The sequence below is a fragment of the Cervus canadensis genome, chromosome 1 (genome assembly GCF_019320065.1).
Source record: "Cervus canadensis isolate Bull #8, Minnesota chromosome 1, ASM1932006v1, whole genome shotgun sequence".
In the NCBI taxonomy this organism is placed as follows: domain Eukaryota; kingdom Metazoa; phylum Chordata; class Mammalia; order Artiodactyla; family Cervidae; genus Cervus; species Cervus canadensis.
In genome coordinates, this window is record NC_057386.1 from 62,661,742 (window position 1) to 62,682,317 (window position 20,576).

The window sequence follows — 20,576 nt, forward strand, 5'->3', positions numbered from 1 at the left end:
TCAGCTTCAACATCAGTCCTTCCAATGAACACCCAGGACTGATCTCCTTTAGGATGGACTGGTTGGATCTCCTTGCTGTCCAAGGGACTCTCAAGAGTCTTCTCCAACACCACAGTTCAAAAGCATCAGTTCTTCAGTGTTCAGCTTTCACTGAACAACTCTCACATCCATATATGACCACTGGAAAAACCATAGCCTTGACCAGACGGACCTTTGTTGGCAAAGTAATGTCTCTGCTTTTTAATATGCTGTCTAGGTTGGTCATAACCTTCCTTCCAAGAAATAAGCGTCTTTTAATTTCATGGCTGCAGTCACCATCTGCAGTGATTTTGGAGCCTGGAAAAATAAAGTCAGCCACTGTTTCCACTGTTTCCCCATCTATTTGCCATGAAGTTATGGGACTGGATGCCATGATCTAAAACATATTAATCTTGCATAACCGAAACTTCATTTCCTGCTCAACAGCAACCCCATTTCACCCTGCCGTGCCTCCGGTAATCACCATTCTGCTCTCTGCTTCTGAGTTTTCTATTTTAGATCTGTCACATAAGTGGAATCAAGCAATATTTCTCTTTCTATGGCTGGTTTATTTCACTAAATGTAGTGTCCTCAAGGTTCATCCATGTTATTATATGGCAGGATATTATTTGTTAAGGCTGAATAATTACCATTATAGGGATATATCATATTTTCTTTATCCATTCATCTATTGATGGATATTTAGTTTCTTGGAATTTTTACTGGAGTTGTATTAACCTACAAATTAAAGTGGTTGTCTGAGAAGGCTTTATAAATAGTTCAGGAAAGAAGAGGAGCATAAAGCAAGGGAAAAAGGGAAAGGTATACCCAACTGAATACAGAGTTCCAGAGAATAGCAAGGAGATAAGAAGGCCTTTTTCAGTGAACAATGCAAAAAGAAGAGGAAGAAAACAATTGAATGAGAAAGACTAGAGATTTCTTCAAGAAAACTGGAGATATCCAGAGAACATTTCATGTAAGGATGGGCACAATATATTTTGTAAGGACCTAACAGAAGCAGAAGAGATTAAGAACACAGAAAAACTATATAAGAAAGGTCTTAATGACCCAGATAACCATGACAGTGAAGCCACTCACCTAGAGCCAGACATCCTGGAGTGTGAAGTCAAGAGGACCTTAGGAAGCATTACTACAAACAAAGCTAGTGGAGGTGATGAAATTCCAGCTAAGCTATGTAAAATCCTAAAAGATGATGCTGTTAAAGTGCTGCACTCAATATGCCAGCAAATTTGGAAAACTCAGCAGTAGCCACAGAACTAGAAAATGTCAGTTTTCGTTCCAATCCCATAGAGAGGCAATGCCAAAGAATGTTCAAACTACTGTACAGTTGGGCTCATTTCACATGCTAGCTAGGTTATGCTCAAAATCCTTCAAACTAAGCTTTAGCAGTGTATGAACTGAGAACTTGCAGATGGACAAGCTGGGTTTCGAGAAGGAAGAGGAACCAGAGATCAAATTGCCAACAGTCTTTGGATCATGGAGAAAGCAAGGGAGTTCCAGGAAAAAACATCTACTTTTGCCTCTGACTACACTAAAGGCTTTGACTATATGGATCACAGCAGACCATGGAAAATTCTTGAAGAGATGGGAGTGACCAAACCACCTTACCTGCCTCCTAAGAAACCTGTATGCAGGTCAAGAAGAAACAGTTAGAACTGGACATGGAACAATGGACATTTGAACAATGGTTCAAAATTGGGAAAGGAGTAAGACAAGGCCGTATACTGTTGAAAGGTTGTTAATGAATCACGCAAAGACGCCAGGGTTCTTGGCTTCCCGAGGAGAAGAATTCAGTCCGGGGCCAGAGACGAGGCTGGATCGCTCAGAGCTTTTGTGTAATAAAGTTTTATTAAAGTATAAAGGAGATAGAGAAAGCTTCTGATATAGACATCAGAAGGGCGTAGAAAGAGTACCCACTTGCCAGTGTTAGCAATGGAATTACATACTCTCAAATTAGTTATTACAGTGAATCAAAAGAATGTCTGGAGGTTGTAAAGACCTCACCAGACCTACTCCCATAATTTACAATTTGAGATAACAGAATTAGCCAGAAGGTTTTTTCCAGAGACTGTCCTCAAGCAGGATACATTATTGTTATATAATCCTAAGGAATGTAGAGGGAAAAAAATGTTTGTCCTTTCTTCCTTGAGAATTCCAGACCCCTCTCTCCTTGGGGACCCCTAGACTTCCTATCAACTTCCCTAGGAATTGACTCTCTCACTGTCACCATGTGTATTTAACTTCTATGCATAGTACATCATGTGGAATGTCAGGCCGCATGAATCACAAGCTGGAATCAAGACTGCCAGGAGAAATATTAACAACCCCAGATATACAGGTGATACCTCTGTAATGGCAGAAAGTAAAGAGGAACTAAAGAGCCTCTTTATGAGGGTGAAAGAAGAGAGTTAAAAAGCTGGCTTGAAACTCAACATTAAAAAAAAAAAAAAAAAAGATCCCAGCATCTAGTCCCATTACTTCATGACAAATAGAAAAGAAAAAGTGGAAACAGTGATAGATTTCCCTTTTTGGGCTCCAAAATCACTGCAGACAGTGACCGAAGCCATGAAATTAAAAGCAGAGGCATCGCTTTGCTGACAAAGGCCTGTATAGTCAAAGTTACGATTTTTCCAGTAGTTGTGTACAGATGTGAGAGTTGGATCATAAAGAAGGGTGAGCACAAAAGAATTGATACTTTCAAATTGTGTTGCTATAGAAGACTCTTTAGAGTCCTTTGGACTGGAAGAAGATCAAATCAGTCAATCCTAAGGAAATCATCCCTGAATATTCATTGGAAGAACTGATACTGAAGCTCCAATAGTTTGGCCACCTGATGCAAAGAACCGATTCATTGGCAAAAACCCTGATACTGGGAAAGATTGGAAGGCAAAACGAAAAAGAGGTGGCAGAGGATGAGGTGATCAAAACAGCATCACTGACTCAATGGACAGGAATTTGTGCAAACTCCAAGTGCTGCAGTCATGGGGTTGCAAAGAGCTGGACATGACTTAGTGACTGAACAACAGCAACAGCATATTAGTTTGGGGGAAAATGTGTATCTTTACAGTATTATCTTCTAATCCAAGAATGATACGGAAATTCACACCAATTTTTTTCTTTACTAATTTTAATAACATTATTTTTCTGCAACATATATCTTGCTAAATTTAGCCTAACTATTTTATACTTTTTCTTGCTGAGGTAAATGAAATATGCTTTTTTTCTGGCAATGTAGGTTTGTTTACTTGAAATTAGCTTTTATATTTTGATTTTGTATCTAGAAAACTTGTAAACTCTTGCTGATTCTGCTATTTTTCTGTATATTTGACATATACAATCATCTGAAAATTTTCCCATGTTTGTTGGAAGTTATGTAGGTTTTTCTCTTCTTTTATTGGTTAGCCTAGCTATTTTGACAGGCATACTTAAAACCTGTGTGCATGCTCAGTTTCTCAGTCATGTCCAAGTCTTTGCAACCCTTTGGACTGTAACCTGCCACACCCCTCTGTCCATAGGATTTTCCAGGCAAGAATGTTGGAGTGGGTTACCATTTCCTCCTCCAGAGGATCTTCCTGAGCCAGGGATCAAACCTAAGTCTCCTGTGTCTCCTGCATTGAAGGTGGATTCTTTACTGCTCAACCATCAGGGAAGCCCAAATTAAAGTCTAACATGAATCAATATCTTGCTCTTAAACAATACCTGAGATTTAGAATTCTTTATCTCCTAATATCTGCTTTTGCAATTTATAAGTTTTTTTCTTGACCACAAATTTAGGTCTTTCAAATTAGGCATTATTAATGTTTTTAAATGGACTCATCTGCTTGTTTTCTATTTTCTTTCCTATTAGTAAGAATTTTTTCTTACATCTCAGAATAATTTTATTTCTACTTGAAGTACATCCTTTAGTGAGAAGCTGTTGCAATGAACTTTCCAAGATTTTGTTTATTTAAAAATGTCTTTATTCAGTTCTTGTTTTTAAGAGAGATTTTTGCTGGGCTCAGAATTTCAGGCTCGGTTATTTTCTCTTTATTTAAGATATTACTCTCTGTCTTCTGGTTTCCAGTTGTTGTATTAATAAGTCAGCAGCTGATCTAAATATCATTTATTTACATATTTCTTTGGAACTTTAGTTAGACAAATATTGGAACCATATTACTGTCTCTTACATCCCTTTCTATATTTTTTATTTCTACATGCCTCTTCTCTTCACTCTAAGGAAGTACACTTTTCATTTCTACAAGTTTTCTTTAATTCTATTTCAACTTCTGGTATTTTAAATAAGTAATCTCTTGTTCCTTGCTCTTGTTTTCAACCTTCTTTTAATATATTTTAATATATTTAATTTAATATAACATATTATTTGTCCAATAACTTCTGCATTTAAGTTTTTGAAAATTTATTCTGCTACCTCTGAATTTGCTGGCTGACATTCATGGTGCCCTGCTTCTTTGTGAATTTTGTGCTTGTTAACTATAGACCACACATTGTCATGGAAACTTTTTATTTGAGGATTCTTTGAAGCACTTTAATACACACACACACACATACAATTTATCAAGCATTTTAGTTGCTTTTATCATGCAGGTTATTCCAATATATAGTTTATCATAATTTTGTCAAGAAATATTTCTAAGGATCTTAAATTATGATATTAAATTCATCTTTCATGCCACCTTTGCCAGATAATCATTAAACTTGTGTCAAAAGTCATTTAATATAGGTTTTACCAATGTATGTATTTTAAAACATATGCCAAAGTAGAAAACTGGTATGTATGATAAATCAGTAAACTTGATCTCTCATGTTATATTCACTTTTCTGCAGGGTAACAGTGTGAGAAAAATCACTTTATTAGTCACTGGTTTGGTAAGTTATGATTAGGTGGCTCTCTGGAGAGAACTGTTTTCTATCCAATTGTGCCTGAGTTTGCCCTGTGCCACAGTCACAAACTGAAGTTTACTTTTGCATCTAAACTTGTTGCCACTGTGACTTAAAAATATCTACTACTCACTGTTTAAACCAGAATGAATTTTGCAGTTTGGCTAACATTGTGCATGTAAAGAACAAATGGTAGTTTTCATTCTATGATTTGATAGATTGACATAAAAAAAGTGATCAAACTTCCAGTGTTTCAAGGATGTAGCTTTAGAGGAGAGAGTTTAAAAGCTTTGGGATAGCATAAATATTTATCACATTCAGCTTTGGGCATATACATATGCATGTACACAGTTTGTAATTGACTGAAGTAACCCGATTATGCTACCTGGCATTGAGTATTTGAAGACTCTTAATCTCATTTTGATGTGGACTTTATAACTTGGATAAAGGCTATGCGTGTCCATATATCAGAAGAAAATTATTGCTGCAATTTTCTTCTCAGGTTATTAAACACATAACTGGCACACTCACATGTAAATGAGCAAAAAATTGATATTTGTGAGCCTCTTACTCAAAAGAAAGCATAGACTTCTGCCCCTACTATTAGACAGAACCCAGGAGTACTTTCATCTCCCTGGTGACAGTAGATCCTGGAGATCTCTAAGAAAAAGTGTACATCAGTCATCCAAGGCAAGTTGTGTATCTGGTAGGTATGCCTGCCCGGAATCACCTCACAGACTGGTCATTGTCTTTTCTATTTGCACAATTTCCACAGCATGTGCCAATTATTATGCCAAAAATAAAAACCAAGCAAAGAATGCATTAGAACTACAGATTCATTCCAAGTGCAAAATTCCAATTATCAAGCCTAAACCCAACCCTTTAATTAAAAAAAAATCCACTTTGATCTGCACTGTGATTGGCACACTTTCTACTAAGTGACACTGGCAATTAAGTGTTGTGTTTCAATTTTATTTCCTTTACTAATAGTAACAGAACACGACAGCAGGCTGAATGCCCTGTTTGGTGGAGACAGAGCTCCAGATGAGAGCCTTGAATCCACGTCAACTGGGGGCCCTCTCTCATTTGGAGGTATGGGCTCAGCCCTTGTTCCACAGAGACTTCTGAAAGCTGTCTTCTTTCATTACCAGCTCATCAAAATGCATCTTAATAATTCTTCAGCTGCCTGTCATTAAATCTACTCTGAATTTTCTATCAGGGATTTTGGTAACATCAAACTGTGGTTTGTAAAAGTAATTTAGCTTTCTAAAATTGATAACTGAATCTGATGACAATAAAAGTGAATTTATGAATTTTAAAATTTGGTATTGTAGTTAGTTTTTCATGTAGAATATAAGTATTTTTTTTCTTAGTAATAGCATAGAAGCAATAAAATACCTCCCACAATGCTCAGTGCTAGCATTAGACTTTTTAGAAAAGGCTATTATAACTATTTGGAGGAGGACATGGCAGCCCACTCCAGTATTCTTGCCTGGAGAATTCCATGGTCAGAGAAGCCTGGCGGGCTACAGTCCATGGGGTCAGAAAGAGTCAGACACGTCTGAAGTGATTCAGCATGCACTAATGCATGATTACTGTTAGCATCCAGGTAGGTACATGATAGCCTAAAGTTTCCTTGGCCAACTCTGGTTCTCTAGGGAAACTGATTCAGATGGATCAGAACTGTGACTCTAGGCCATATTTCCAAAACCTATACAGATTATTTCACCAGAAGTCCAAATTTGTAATAATCCATACTACTGAATGTTCTCCTTCTAAATTCAGAGCTTCTGTAGGTATTAAATCTGTATCTGATGGTGGGGGGGTGAGAGACAAGGGGAGGACCCTGGGCTACATATCATGTGACTACAAAGAGATCCACGACGTGCACCGAGCCGCTCTCACGGCAACCCCACGGGGCCTTTAGGGCCCTGTTTACAGAAGGTGAGCCTCTGCTCAGCAGAACCTCAGTCACTTCCGACCGGTCACAAGCTTGGCAGTGGGGAAGCCAGGTACTTTACCTGAATAAAGCATCCAGGGCTAGGATTTGTGCTTGGCTTCAGGTGTCTCAAACTTCAAATCAGTACCCATTTTAGCAAACTCCACTTGATGGAACTTCTGACAGCGACAGCTGAGTAAATCATGACAGTGGAATAATAACAACAATAAATTCAGTAAGAAATTTAATTGCAAAGGGGAAGAAAGGAAAGAGTAGAAACTTAAGAAGGAAATTATGTCAGGGGAGGAAGTTTCTTAATCCAAGGGAAAACCTGTGCAGGGAATAACCCCCAAGGCTCAGTTTCCCTCACCTGGTTCTACTTGTTGCCTGAGGGTGGAACAGATATTATTAGGTGCATCCGTGTGCCAGATCCTGAGCTGGGCATTGGGGAGAGGGTGGTGTAAGAGGTAACCATGCTCACCTTGGTGAATCTTCTAAGAAACCAGGGGGAGTAACTCAGCAGAAACAGGTGAACAAAGGCTCTGCAGGCACTTTGGGAGAGTGTGTTAGAGACAGATATGGTGATGGTATAGGCTGGAAAGATCCCTGAGGATCCACAGAAGTGGGAACAATCCCAGATGGATGGAAAAGCCTGCAGGGAAACTCTAAAGTGTGTGTTTCAGAAGCAGAACATGTATGAGTGTTAGCATCAGAGCAGAGAGAGCAAACGGGAGAAAGAGGTGAATGAGAGTTCTCAGGTGGGAGAGTCTCGAGCAGGTGGTCCTGGGGAGGCTAAAATGCTGAGCTTCACCGTAATTGCTGTGGAAGCCAGTCAAGGGCTCTAAGGATAGTCACAGTACCTTTTTAATTATTTAATTCAGAATGGGAACTGGATAAGTGCGGAGGCCAATGAGTGGGCTAATACAGGGGACAAGGTGGGAAATACTGGTTGCTTGGAGGAGGGCAGCAGCCGGGACAGGGTGAATTCAGAGATGTCTGACTGCAAAGACCTGGCCATGGGCTAAATACAGAGACAGAAGGATGACTTAAGACAGAGCCCTCAGATCCCAGATGTTTCATGGTTTCTTTCCCTCCTACATGTCTGAACCATGTAAATGTCTGCCTGTTCTCACCTTTCTTCACAATGACCCCAGACACTAGGAAAGGGGGTTCCAGCCAGTGGGAGGCATTGAAGGAGAGGAGAGCATGTGAGCATCAGTCAAAGGTAAAATCATTTTCTATTCTTTCCTTTTTTTTCTCTCTGGAAATAAAAATAGGAGAAGTCACTGTGAAAGAACCCAAGTTTCTTGATTTTGAAGTCAGAAAAGAAGTTCAACTCATCGTTTTAGCTGAAAGTAGGGGGCATAGAGCCTACAGCAAAGTAGCAGTCTTTATCCAAGATCTGAACGATCATCCACCACACTTTGAGCAAACAGTTTACCAAGCATCAGTGTCTGAGGGCCAGTTCTACAATCATCACATTGTACAGGTAATAGAAACATGTTTTATGTGTGTATGTGAATTTTTATCAATCAGTGTACATCCAAATACCTAAAGACCTTTTCCAGGACATTAAATTGCAACTTTTTCCTTGGCATATGCATTATATGATGTACTGGATGGAACCTTAGGTTGAAGGAAGTCTGGAGTCTCTGAGTTCATTACCCTTACTCCCTTCTTTTTGTGCTCAGAACCCCCTGCCAATGCAGGAGATGCAGGATATGTAGATTCAATTCCTGGGTAGGGAAGTTCCCCTGGAGTAGGAAACGGCAACCTACTCCAGTATCCTTGACTGGAGAATCCCATGGACAGAAGAGTCTAGGCGGCTACAGTGCATAGGGTCACGAAGAGTTGGATATAACTGAGCATTTTAGCATGCATAACATGCATGTAGCGCCTACTTGCTCTTTCTTGGGACCCTGTTGGAGATTAGCAGGGACTCTAGATGGGCACAAAAAGCAGCTCACCTTCTAAGTGTGTACGGCTTAGTGGAGAGGTTCAGAAGACTCACTATACAACTTAAATTTCTAATGTGATAATAGAAGAGTGTATATTGAATGTCATGCGAGCTAAGAGGAAACACAGATGGGTCCCGAGGTTTGCACTTGGTCTTAAAGGGTGAGCAGGCATTTCTCAAGTGGAGCTGCAGCCAGACTCACACAGACTGAGGTGCAGACACATGGGAAGACCCCCTGGGCTTGGGACCTTCAGGTGTCTCACGTGAAAGGCACATCCACTGTTTTAAAGCCCAGCCCCGTCTCAGGAGAAAGCCCTGTGGCCTGAAAGAGAGGGTCTGTTCACACGGCAGTCTTCTTGCTCAAGCTCCAAACCCACCCACCCTTGCTAGACTCTCCCTGCTTCAGGACTGCTGCACATCTTCATCTTTCCATTCAGGGTTGAACTGATGCTTTGAGTTCAAGAACTGGGCATTAGGACACCTACAGGCTCGGGAATCTGCACAGAGAATGTGTGTAAACCCCCTTCCTGACAGTTGGTGGCTGAGCAGAACATTCCCTTTCACCTCTATAACCCATGACCCAGCATCTCATGACTCTCTCTCTGGGGTAGATGGGGCCAGGGGTATAGGTGATCCCCTAGGTTTCCATGCAGCACTTTCACCTGGATATGCACACAGACCTTTCTTTGATCCCTGTCTAGTCCAGATGCCATCTTCCCCTCTGAAGGTGCAGACAAGACCAGCAGAGGCTCAGCTGTCTTGGAGTTTTAGATTTGTGCTCTCAGTTGGTCCAGGATCCCCAGGATTTCCTACATTATTTTTGCAGATTTAGCCTAATTGCTCCAGATTCCAGCATGTTGCAGAATTGTTGAGCCTTTACTTTGGCTTCAGCCAGGACTGAGATGCTTAAGAGGAAGGTAAGGAGTAAGAGCATCCTCTCTCCTGGTCTGTACCCCCAGTGATGCCTGTTCAGCCGGGATGACTGATGCCCCCGGTGTCACTGCAGGGCCGGCTTGGTCACGGCGGACCCTCTCTCCCCAGGGCACTGGTGCTTTGCACTTTGTCACACATGCTGACCTGGACAGAGCTAGACCACTCATGTTAAGGTGAGGGCAGCTTTGAAGCTCCAGTACCCCCAATAGGGAAACAGCCCGACCTGCCAGTGCTTCAGTAATGTAAACTTTGAGAAGGCTCAGTCAGGGACAGATACAAGGAACTTTGTTCTTCGTGTTTTTTAGATCATTTAATTTCAGGGACGCTATTAATAGAACTGTCGTTTTCCTGTGTCCTGTTCAGATGAACAGGAATGTAGAACATTCTGGAGCTCTTGCTTTTTGCCCCCACACTGCCCAGTGCCCTCCTTTTGGTTGCAGCCCCACAAACGCCCTTTAGGAACTTCCCCTCCTCTGCCAGAAGCAGTCTTGGTAGGATTGTCTGTCAAGGTGGTGACCCCCACCCCACCCCACCCAGTCACAGAGTGTTGTCAACTGTGTCTGCCTCATACAGACTTTCTCTCTCTGGAATTTGAACCTTGGCTGGTAGAACCCAAGATGAAGACAAGTAACAGCTGATTCATCTTGATGGCAACAGCTCAGAGAAGCCGTGCCCTAGAGATATCCATGTTCCTGTGCTTCACCTGGGCACTGTCTCCTTGCTGTTTCTTTCCTGAAGTTGGCCACAGTGCATTTGTGTTAATGGCATCTGAAGACCCTAAATGATATGTCTCCTTGGAGGCCTCCACTCTGTAACTCTTTTAAATGTATGACCTAGGGAGCATGATGGACTTATTCTCCCTGGATGCAGGTAAGTTTCGTCCTCATGATCCTGAGGGGGACTGTCTGATGCTGGTTTCTGTACCACATGTCTGGTGTTGTGTCTTCCTGATGAGGTCCTGGATCACCTGAGAACTCTGGCGGCAATGTGAAGCATAGATTGAAAGAGGAGGGAGTTACAAGCCAAACCCACTAGGACATCAGTGTAGTTGCCCAGGAGAGAGAGGACAGGAGATGGGAGCTCAGAGAAAGGCTGAGGGGCCTAGGGAATAAAAATAAACAGAAAGAAATTAATCAGTCAACTTGTTCTTATGCAAGGTCTTGAATACATTAATAGAATTAGTTTGCAATTAAAATGTAAATCAGACTAAATAATACATCTCTGTGGATAGTGATGCACACTTCACCATTAGTACTTTTTTATCTTCAACACTAGTACTTAGACAACTCATCAAATAAATCACTAGGATCTAAATTTGCTAGCACTAAATCTGGGTTTTGTTTCATTTCACTCAAACTTGTGGTACTCCTACTGAAATTACTTGGAAACTCTTGCATCTAGTCTGTAGAATAGTCTTCTCACCCATCATTCACTTTTATATAAAATTCAGCCATGGCTAATATTCCTTTGATCATTGTCTTTAAAATGTGTTTGACAATGTGATTCTTTCATAATGCATTGCTCTGAAAGATAGGCTTAACCCGTTCTGCACTTTCAATGCTTACCTAATGGTAAGCATTACCATTCCTCACAGGTTTTTGCAACAGACCTGGACAGTGGGTCGAATGGCCTCGTGGAGTATTCCATTCTCTCTGGCAACGAAGGAAAAGTGTTCCAAATGGATCCGCTGAGTGGTGTGCTAACAGCAAATGTGATCCTGGATTATGAGTACAGTAGCGCCTACAGGTTTGTCCCAAACTCAGACCATTTGACCAGCTATTCTGCCTTGTTGCTTTGGGAATGACTTCCTGTTTGGTATGCTTAGCTGTAAGATGTGTTTTCCCTTTGCACCAACTTAGGATCTTCCTTGATACACTGAGAGAGTTTTAGAAAGTAAACGTGATTTGGAAAAGGTGATTGGACTACAAGAATGTTAAGATTCCTTCTAGTTCTAAGAGTTTATGCATTTGTGATGCCATTAAGTATGATATTAAATAAGAGACATTAAAGACATTTGTGAAATGCCTTCTGAGCTATAGAGACCCTGTAAATGTTGCTTTAGTTGCTTTTAAAAACAGTGAAGACTGAGTGGTGTTTCTGTTTTTAATTATTTATTCATTTTTGTGTAGGAAAGTACAACCCTGTTATCAGGTCCATGTTACGTGACTGTGTTCTGATAGAAATGATCATCTTAAAGTGCACATTCAAGAAGAGATGTATTTTTTGCCTAGAGTTCAAAATATGCCAGACTTACACAGAAATTCTGTGAAAGAGAGAATGTGTCATAGGTCTTCTGTGATTTTTAAAAGTCAGTGTTCCCAAGTGTCTAGGCATACATACAGAGATATTTGTGACATCACAGTCTATAAAAGAAAATGAAAGACTCTAAGGAACATAAGATATCTGTGAATGGAGGCTGCATCAAGAATGATAACCTAGCCTTTCATGGAAAGGACAGTCTTTCATGGAAAATCAGTCTTCCATGAAAGGACAGAAAAACTGATTTTAAAAAAAAGGCATATGTGTACCAATGAAGACAGAACCCCAGGATGTATGACTAAGTGAAGGAGGGGACAAGATGCACCACGGTGCTTTCCTGCAGGCCTTTTTGAGTGAAAGCACACACGTAAAATTGGACAACTTTAGGAAGGAAACCTAAGAAACTATAAACCTTGTTTCTGAGGAAGTGGTCACATGGGAAGCCTGAACTTTCTTATCATGCGTTTCAGTCAGCCTTGTATTTGCGTGTTTTTCTGAAAGGCCACATACACAGTGTTTCCTGTGATCTTCCCGTCGCCCCCAGGGAAGTTGAGTTAGGCTTTTTCTCACTCACTGCTGAGAGTGACATGCAGTGTTTTGCTCAGGATCGCAGAACCATTTCATCGTCAGTCATCTTACCACCAGGTGTTCTGATGCTGTGCTGCATCTACCATACTAGCTACACAGGGGACATCCTTTGGAGGGAGAAAGTAGGAATACAAGAGACCCAAATGTCAGTATTGTCCGAGGCCAGACTACTTACATGTTATGCGGGGAAAGTGCTGTGTATTCTTGTGGCTGAATGGGCTCGGTTGCTCAGTCTGTCAGACGTATCCAGTCTGCGACCCATGCACAGCAGGCTCCTCTGTCCATGGCATTTCCCAGGCAAGAATACTGAGTGGGTTGCCGTTTCCCACTCTTGTGGTTAAACAGCAAGAGCCTGTTAAAATGGGATCTGTTCCTGGGCAGACTGGATTAATTTACCTCTGAAAAACTTCCCAACTCTAAACGTTTGATTAAGTATTTAGTTCTTTTTGTTTAATATATTTCAAAATATTACTTCAAAGATATTTTAAAAGTTTAGTTTAAGGTCTTACCCTGTCTTAACTAGTAGGATCATTTTCAGTAATATTTTAGTGTAATCAGTTGTTATGATACATATTATATAAACATTGAAATCAATCATATAAATATGTTAAAACCCTGCTACATTGCTTCTCTAGTAATTTTAAGCATAAAGCTCTTTTTACTCTCCATAGTTGACTGCAGGTAAATCTCAGTCTAGTTGCTACCTGAATGATTACAAATTCAGATTCTTGAGTGTCTGCCCTGTTTCAGGAGCTATGTATTTCCTGGTTGTAATGACTTTCTGTTACAGAGTTCTTCCTCAGTGGAGTCTAATTATCAATTAAATCTAACCCCTTTCAGCTTTGTCCTATTTGCATCATGGTTTCAGTGTTCACATCATTTTAACTGGTCACAATGTGCGAAAGCACCCCTCCCCAGTTCCCCCTGAATTCAAGGCTGGGAGAAGTAGGAACTGAGAGAAGATGAAATCTACACATCCTGCCCCAAGAGACATAGAGGCACCCTTCACACATTCTGCCTCCCTTGTCTCCAAGGCAAGGGAGCGTTTGAATCTTCTGCCTCTCTAGGTCCCCACGCCCACCCCCTTGTGACTTCTCTGCCTTTCTAGTGCTTTCCCTGATATTTAAGGCACTGAACAAAAAGGATGACTTCCTCCAGTGCTATACCTTTAATAAATGTTTTGGAATTGGTATCATTTAGCTTTTAACTTTTCTTTTTAACTCTTGAATTCTGCTATTTTGTCCGACTGAGGAAGATATTCCCAGTTCTAGCCCTCTGTCTTACAATATAAAATGAAGGAGGGAAAGATATCGTCAGTTATGATTCTATTCAATATAAATGTCTTAAACAAAAACTAAATAATTTTTAGTTCTCATATTAAGCCACATATAAGAAAACTCAGTGGAAAAATTATAAAATAGATCTTAAGGTTCTGTCTGACTGATATTTCTGAATTTTAAAAATGAATTACCAAGCATGAGACTGGGGATAGAAAGACACATGAAACAGTTCTTATTTTCCAGGAACTTGAAAATAAGTGCCCTAGTAACTCATGGGAGGACGCATAGTAATAATCACAATAGGTGTCATTTATGGAGCACCTTCCTTACATGTTGAATTCCTATAACAGACTTAAGATCTACAAAGTAAAGAAATCAAATTCACAGGGGTAAAATTGTTTGCCAGGAATAGGCAGCTAGTAAATGTGGAACTGATATTCTTTCCTTTATGAGTGGTCCTAGTAGAGCTTTCCAGAAAAGGCACTGGTGACCCACTCCAGTACTCTCCCCTGGAAAATCCCATGGACAGAGGAGCCTGGTGGGCTGCAGTCCATGGGGTCGCTAAGAGTTGGACACGACTGAGCAATTTCACTTTCCCTTTTCACTTTCATACATTGGAGAAGGAAATGGCAACCCACTCCAGTGTTCCTGCCTGGAGAATCCCAGGGATGGGGAGCCTGGCGGGCTGCCGTCTATGGGGTTGCACAGAGTCGGACACAACTGAAGCAACTTAGCAGCAGCAGCAGTAGAGCTTTCTGCTGTATCATGTGAATGAATCTTTAGAGCATATAACTGTATATTTACTGAAACAATACAGGAAAAAAACACTTTTGAAACTTAAAAGAATCATAGAAAATAAATTCCAGCTCACAGTTGTGAAATTACACATGTCAAGGTGTGAGCATAAAAAGATGGGATTTCAATTACGACTTTCCTCTGCTTGACTTATAACTAATGTGAAGAGACTTCAGTTCAGTTCAGTCACTCAGTCGTGTCCGACTCTTTGTGACCCCATGGACTGCAGCACGCCAGGCTTCCCTGTCCATCACCAACTCCCAGAGCCTATGCAGACTCATGTCCATTGTGTCAGTGATGCCATCCAACCATCTCATCCTCTGTCATCCCCTTCTCCTCCTGCCTTCAGTCGTTCCCAGCATCAGGGTCTTTTCCAATGAGTCAGTTCTTCACTTCAGGTGGCCAAAGTATTGGAGTTTCAGCTTCAGTATCAGCCCCTCTAATGAACATTCAGGACCAGTCCAAGGTTGGTAATTGATATTCATGTAAGTCTTGTAATACTTTAGGGCCAAGATTACTGTCTTTTGAGGGACTTTAAATAAATAAAAATGAGCAACAAAAACTCCTGGGTTGTTGTTGTTTAGTCATCCAGTCATGTCCAGCTCTTTGCGACCCCATGGACTGCAGCATGCCAGGCCTCTCTGTCCCCCACCATCTCCCAAAGTTTGCCCCAAGTTCACCTGCATTGCATCCGTAATGCCATCAAGCCATCTCATCTTCTGATGCCCCCTTCTCCTTCTGCCCTCAATCTTTCCCAGCATCAGGAACTTTTCCAATGAGTCAGCTATACTCATCAGATGACCAAAATACTGGAGTTTCAGCTTCAGTCCTTCCAAGGAATATTCAGGGTTGATTTCCCTTAAGATTGACTGGTTGGATCTCCTTGCTCTCCAAGGGACTATCAGGAGTCTTCTCCTGCACCACAGTTCGAAAGCATCAATTCTTCAGCACTCCGCCTTCTTTATGGTCCAGCTCTTACAACTGCACATGATCACTGGGAAGACCATAGCGTTGAATATATGAACCCTTATCAGCATAATAATGTCTGCTTTTCAACACACTGTCTAAGTTTGTCATAGCTTTCCTGTCAATAAGCAAATGTCTTCTGGTTGCATGGCTGCAGTCACCATCTGCAGTGATTTTAGAGCCCACAAAGAAGAAATCTGTCATGACTTCCACCTTTTCCCCTCCTAATTGCCATGAAGTAATGGAGCCAGATGCCATGATCTTAATATGTTTTTTCAATATTTAAATGCCTTTTAAATATTTAATATGTTTTTTTTTTTTTTTGTATTTGTTGAGCCAGGTATTTACTTTATTTTTTTTATTTATTTTTTTTCTGTTTTTAAAACCTTTTCACTTTTTTTTTTTTTTTTTCAGTGGGTTTTGTCATACATTGATATGAATCAGCCATAGAGTTACACGTATTCCCCATCCCGATCCCCCCTCCCACCTCCCTCTCCACCCGATTCCTCTGGGTCTTCCCAGTGCACAGGCCCGAGCACTTGTCTCATGCATCCCACCTGGGCTGGTGATCTGTTTCACCATAGATAGTATACATGCTGTTCTTCTGAAATATCCCACCCTCACATTCTCCCACAGAGTTCAAAAGTCTGTTCTGTATTTCTGTGTCTCTTTTTCTGTTTTGCATATAGGGTATCGTTACCATCTTTCTAAATTCCATGTATATGTGTTAGTATGCTGTAATGTTCTTTATCTTTCTGGCTTACTTCACTCTCTATAATGGGCTCCGCTTCATCCTCTCTAGGACTGTTTAAATGAATTCTTTTTAATGGGCTGAGTAATATCATTGGTGTATATGACACAGCTCTTATCCATTCATTGCTGATGGGCATCTAGGTTGCTTCCATGTCTGGTATTATAAACAGTGTGCGATGAACATTGGAGTGCACGTGTCTCTTTCAGATCTGGTTTTCCTAGTGTGTATGCCCAGAAGTGGGATTGCTGGGGTTCAATATGGCAGTTCATTTCAATTTTTTTTAAGAAATCTCACCAACAGGAAATCCCTTGCATTCATATACTAACATGAAAAAAACAGAAAGAGAAATTAAGGAAACAAATACCATCACCATTGCAACAAAAAGAATAAAATACTTAGGAGTATATCTACCTAAAGAAACAAAAGACCTATACATAGAAAACTATAAAACACTGATGAAAGAGATCAAAGAGGACACAAACAGATGGAGAAACATACCGTGTTCATGGATTGGAAAGAATCAATATTGTCAAAATGGCTATTTACCCAAAGCAGTCTATGGATTCAATGCAATCCCTATCAAGCTACCAACGGTATTTTTCACAGAACTAGAACAAATAATTTCACAATTTGTATGGAAATACAAAAAACCTCGAATAGCCAAAGTAATCTTGAGAAAGAAGAATGGAACTGGAGGAATCAACCTGCCTGACTTCAGACTCTACTACAAAGCCACAGTCATCAAGACAGTATGGTACTGGCACAAAGACAGAAATATAGATCAATGGAACAGAATAGAAAGCCCAGAGATAAATCCACGAACCTATGGACACCTTATCTTTGACAAAGGAGGCAAGGATATACAATGGAAAAAAGACAACCTCTTTAACAAGTGGTGCTGGGAAAACTGGTCAACCACTTGTAAAAGAATGAAACTAGAACACTTTCTAACACCATACACAAAAATAAACTCAAAATGGATTAAAGATCTAAATGTAAGACCAGAAACTATAAAACTCCTAGAGGAGAACATAGGCAAAACACTCTCCGACATAAATCACAGCAAGATCCTCTATGACCCACCTCCCAGAATATTGGAAATAAAAGCAAAACTAAACAAATGGGACCTAATGAAACTTAAAAGCTTTTGCACTACAAAGGAAACTATAAGTAAGGTGAAAAGACAGCCCTCAGATTGGGAGAAAATAATAGCAAATGAAGAAACGGACAAAGGATTAATCTCAAAAATATACAAGCAACTCCTGCAGCTCAATTCCAGAAAAATAAATGACCCAATCAAAAAATGGGCCAAAGAACTAAACAGACATTTCTCCAAAGAAGACATACAGATGGCTAACAAACACATGAAAAGATGCTCAACATCACTCATTATCAGAGAAATGCAAATCAAAACCACAATGAGGTACCATTACACGCCAGTCAGGATGGCTGCTATCCAAAAGTCTACAAGCAATAAATGCTGGAGAGGGTGTGGAGAAAAGGGAACCCTCTTACACTGTTGGTGGGAATGCAAACTAGTACAGCCGCTATGGAAAACAGTGTGGAGATTTCTTTCTTAATATGTTTTTTAATATTTAGTTTTATGCCAGCTCTTTCACTCTCCTTCTTCATCCTCATCAAGAGGCTCTTTAGTTCCTCTTTGCTTTCTGTCATTAGAGTGGTACCATCTGCATGTCTTAGGTTGTTGATGTTTCTCCCGCCTGTCTTGATTCCAGCTTATAACTCACCCAGCCCAGCATTTCTCATGAGGTGCTCAGTGTACAGGTTAGACAGAGTGACAGCAGACAGCCCTGTTGTACTCCTTTCTCAACCTTGAACCAATCAGTTTTTCCATACAGGGTTCTAACTGTTGCTGGCTTTGGTGTAGTTGATGAGACAGAGGTAGATATTTTTCTGGAATTCCCTAGCTTCATCTATGATCCAATGATGTTGGCAATTTGATCTCTGGTTCCTCTTCCTTTCCTAAACCCAGCTTGAACATCTGGAAATTCTTGGTTTGCATAATGCTGAAGCCTAGATTGCAAGATTTTAAGCATGACCTTACTAGCATAGGAGATGAGTGCAACTTATCTGATGCTTAGCACACTCTTTAGTACTACCGTTCTTGGGAATTGGGATGAAGATTGACCTTTTCCAGTCCTGTGGCCACTGCTGGGTCTTCCCGATTTGCTGACATATTGAATGGAACACCTTGATGGCATCATCCTTTAGGGTTTTGAAAGGTTCTACTGGAATTCCATCATATCCACTAGCTTTATTAACAGCAGTGCTTCCTCAGGCCCTCTTGACTTTGCTTTCCAGAATGTCTGGCTCTGGGTGACTGACCATACCATCATAGTAATCTGATTCATTTGGATCTTTTTGTACAGTTCTTCCATGTATTCTTTCCATCTCTTCTTGATCTCTTCAGTGTCTACTAGGTCTTAGCGTTTCTGTCCTTTTATTGTGCTCAACTTTGGGCAAAACATCTGCTTGATATCTCCAGTTTTCCTGAAGAGATCTGTAGTCTTTCCCCTTCTGTTGTTTTTTTTTTTTTTTTCCTAGTTTTATACACTGTTCATTGAAGAAGGCCCTCTTTTCTCTCTATGTAGTTCTTTGGAACTCTGCATTTAGTTGGCTATACCTTTCTTTTCTCCCTTGCTTTTCACTTCTCTTTTTACTTTAGCTATTTGTAAGACCTCCTCAGATAACCACTTCTTGCTTTTCTTTTTCTTTGAGATGGTTTTGTTTACTGCCTCCTGTACACATTATGGGTCTCCATCCATAGTTCCTTAGGCACACTATTTACAAGTTCTAATCCCTTGAATCTATTTGTTACCTCCATTGCATATTCATAGGGGATTTGATTTAAATCACACCTGGCTAGCCTGGTAATTTTCCCTGCTTTCTTTAGTTTAAGCCTGAATTTTGCTATGAGAAGCTGATGATCTGAGCCACAGTCATCTCCAGGTCTTGTTTTTGCTGACTGTATGCACCTTCTCCATCTTCAGCTACAAATAATGTAATCAATTTGATTTCACTATTGGCCATTTGGTGATATCCATATGCAAAATTGTTTCTTGTGTTGTTGAAAAATGGTGCAGTTTTCAACATGCATTCTCTTGGCAGAATTCAGTTAGCCTCTGCCCTGCTTCATTTTGTTTTCCAAGGCCAAACTCTCCTGTTTTCCAGGTATCTCTTGACTTCCTACTTTTGCATTCCAATCTTATAACTGATATGAAGAGGCTTATTACTGCTGAAGTTAGTAATTGATATTCATGTAAGTCTTTAACACTTTAGGGCCAAGATTTAATTAGTCTTTTGAGGGACTTTATATAAAAATGAGCAATAAATAGGTCCTGGGTAAATAAGAGTTAATTTAGATGTTTAAAATTTTAATTCTGAGATATAAGTATTCAAGGTCAAAGAGCAGTTATTGCCAGTAGCAATGCTAAACTCATATGCTCCAATAAACACTCATTATGACTACGAGGGAAATAATAAAAAGCAGTTACATATACAAGATAGGAAATGAGTGGAAATGTTAATTATCCTTTCCAAAATACATGAGTCATAAGCAGCAAGGTTGGGATTGTAATTCTCTGTGGAAAAGGGAATAAAGGAATTCCAGACAAGAGGCCTAAGGAAAGACCTGGACATGAGAAAGTGTTTGGTGTATTTGGCAGTAACAAGCGGTAAAGTGTCCCTGAGAAGTGCTTGAGTGTGGGGCTATAAAAACAGGAGGTTGGGGGTTTGGAGGACTAGATCAGTCAGTAAAAAATCTGCCTGCAATGCAGGAGACCCAGGTTCGATTCCTGGGTCAAGAAGATTGCCTATGGAAGGAAACAGCAACCCACTCCAGTACTCTTGCCTGGAGAATCCCATGGACAGAGGAACCTGGCAGGCTGCAGTCCATGGGGTTGCAAGAGTTGGACATGGCTTAGCGACTAAACCACCACCACCACCTATCAAAACGGACAAACGTCCAATATGATAGGTACTAGCGATGTAATGTGGGGCTTCCCTCTAGCTCAGTGGGTAAAGAATCTGCCAATGCAGGAGACGCAGGTTCAATCTCTGAGTCGGGAAGATCCCCTGGAGAAGGAAATGGCAACCCACTCCAGTACTCTTGCCTGCAGAATCCCATGGACAGAGGAGCCTCGCAGGTTAGAGTCCATGGGGTCGCGA

The 20,576-nt window shown here is 40.6% G+C and overlaps 1 protein-coding gene across 2 annotated transcripts in view; it reads left to right on the plus strand.

Annotated features, from left to right (window-relative positions):
- The window catches only part of DCHS2 (dachsous cadherin-related 2), a 325,512-nt gene that overhangs the window by 281,276 nt on the left and 23,660 nt on the right, over positions 1-20,576 (plus strand). For both annotated transcript variants that reach the window (XM_043484112.1, XM_043484120.1), the window contains 2 exons: positions 8,134-8,345; positions 11,341-11,492. In XM_043484112.1, the coding sequence (XP_043340047.1) occupies positions 8,134-8,345; positions 11,341-11,492 (364 nt within the window). The remainder of the gene's footprint in view (positions 1-8,133; positions 8,346-11,340; positions 11,493-20,576) is intronic.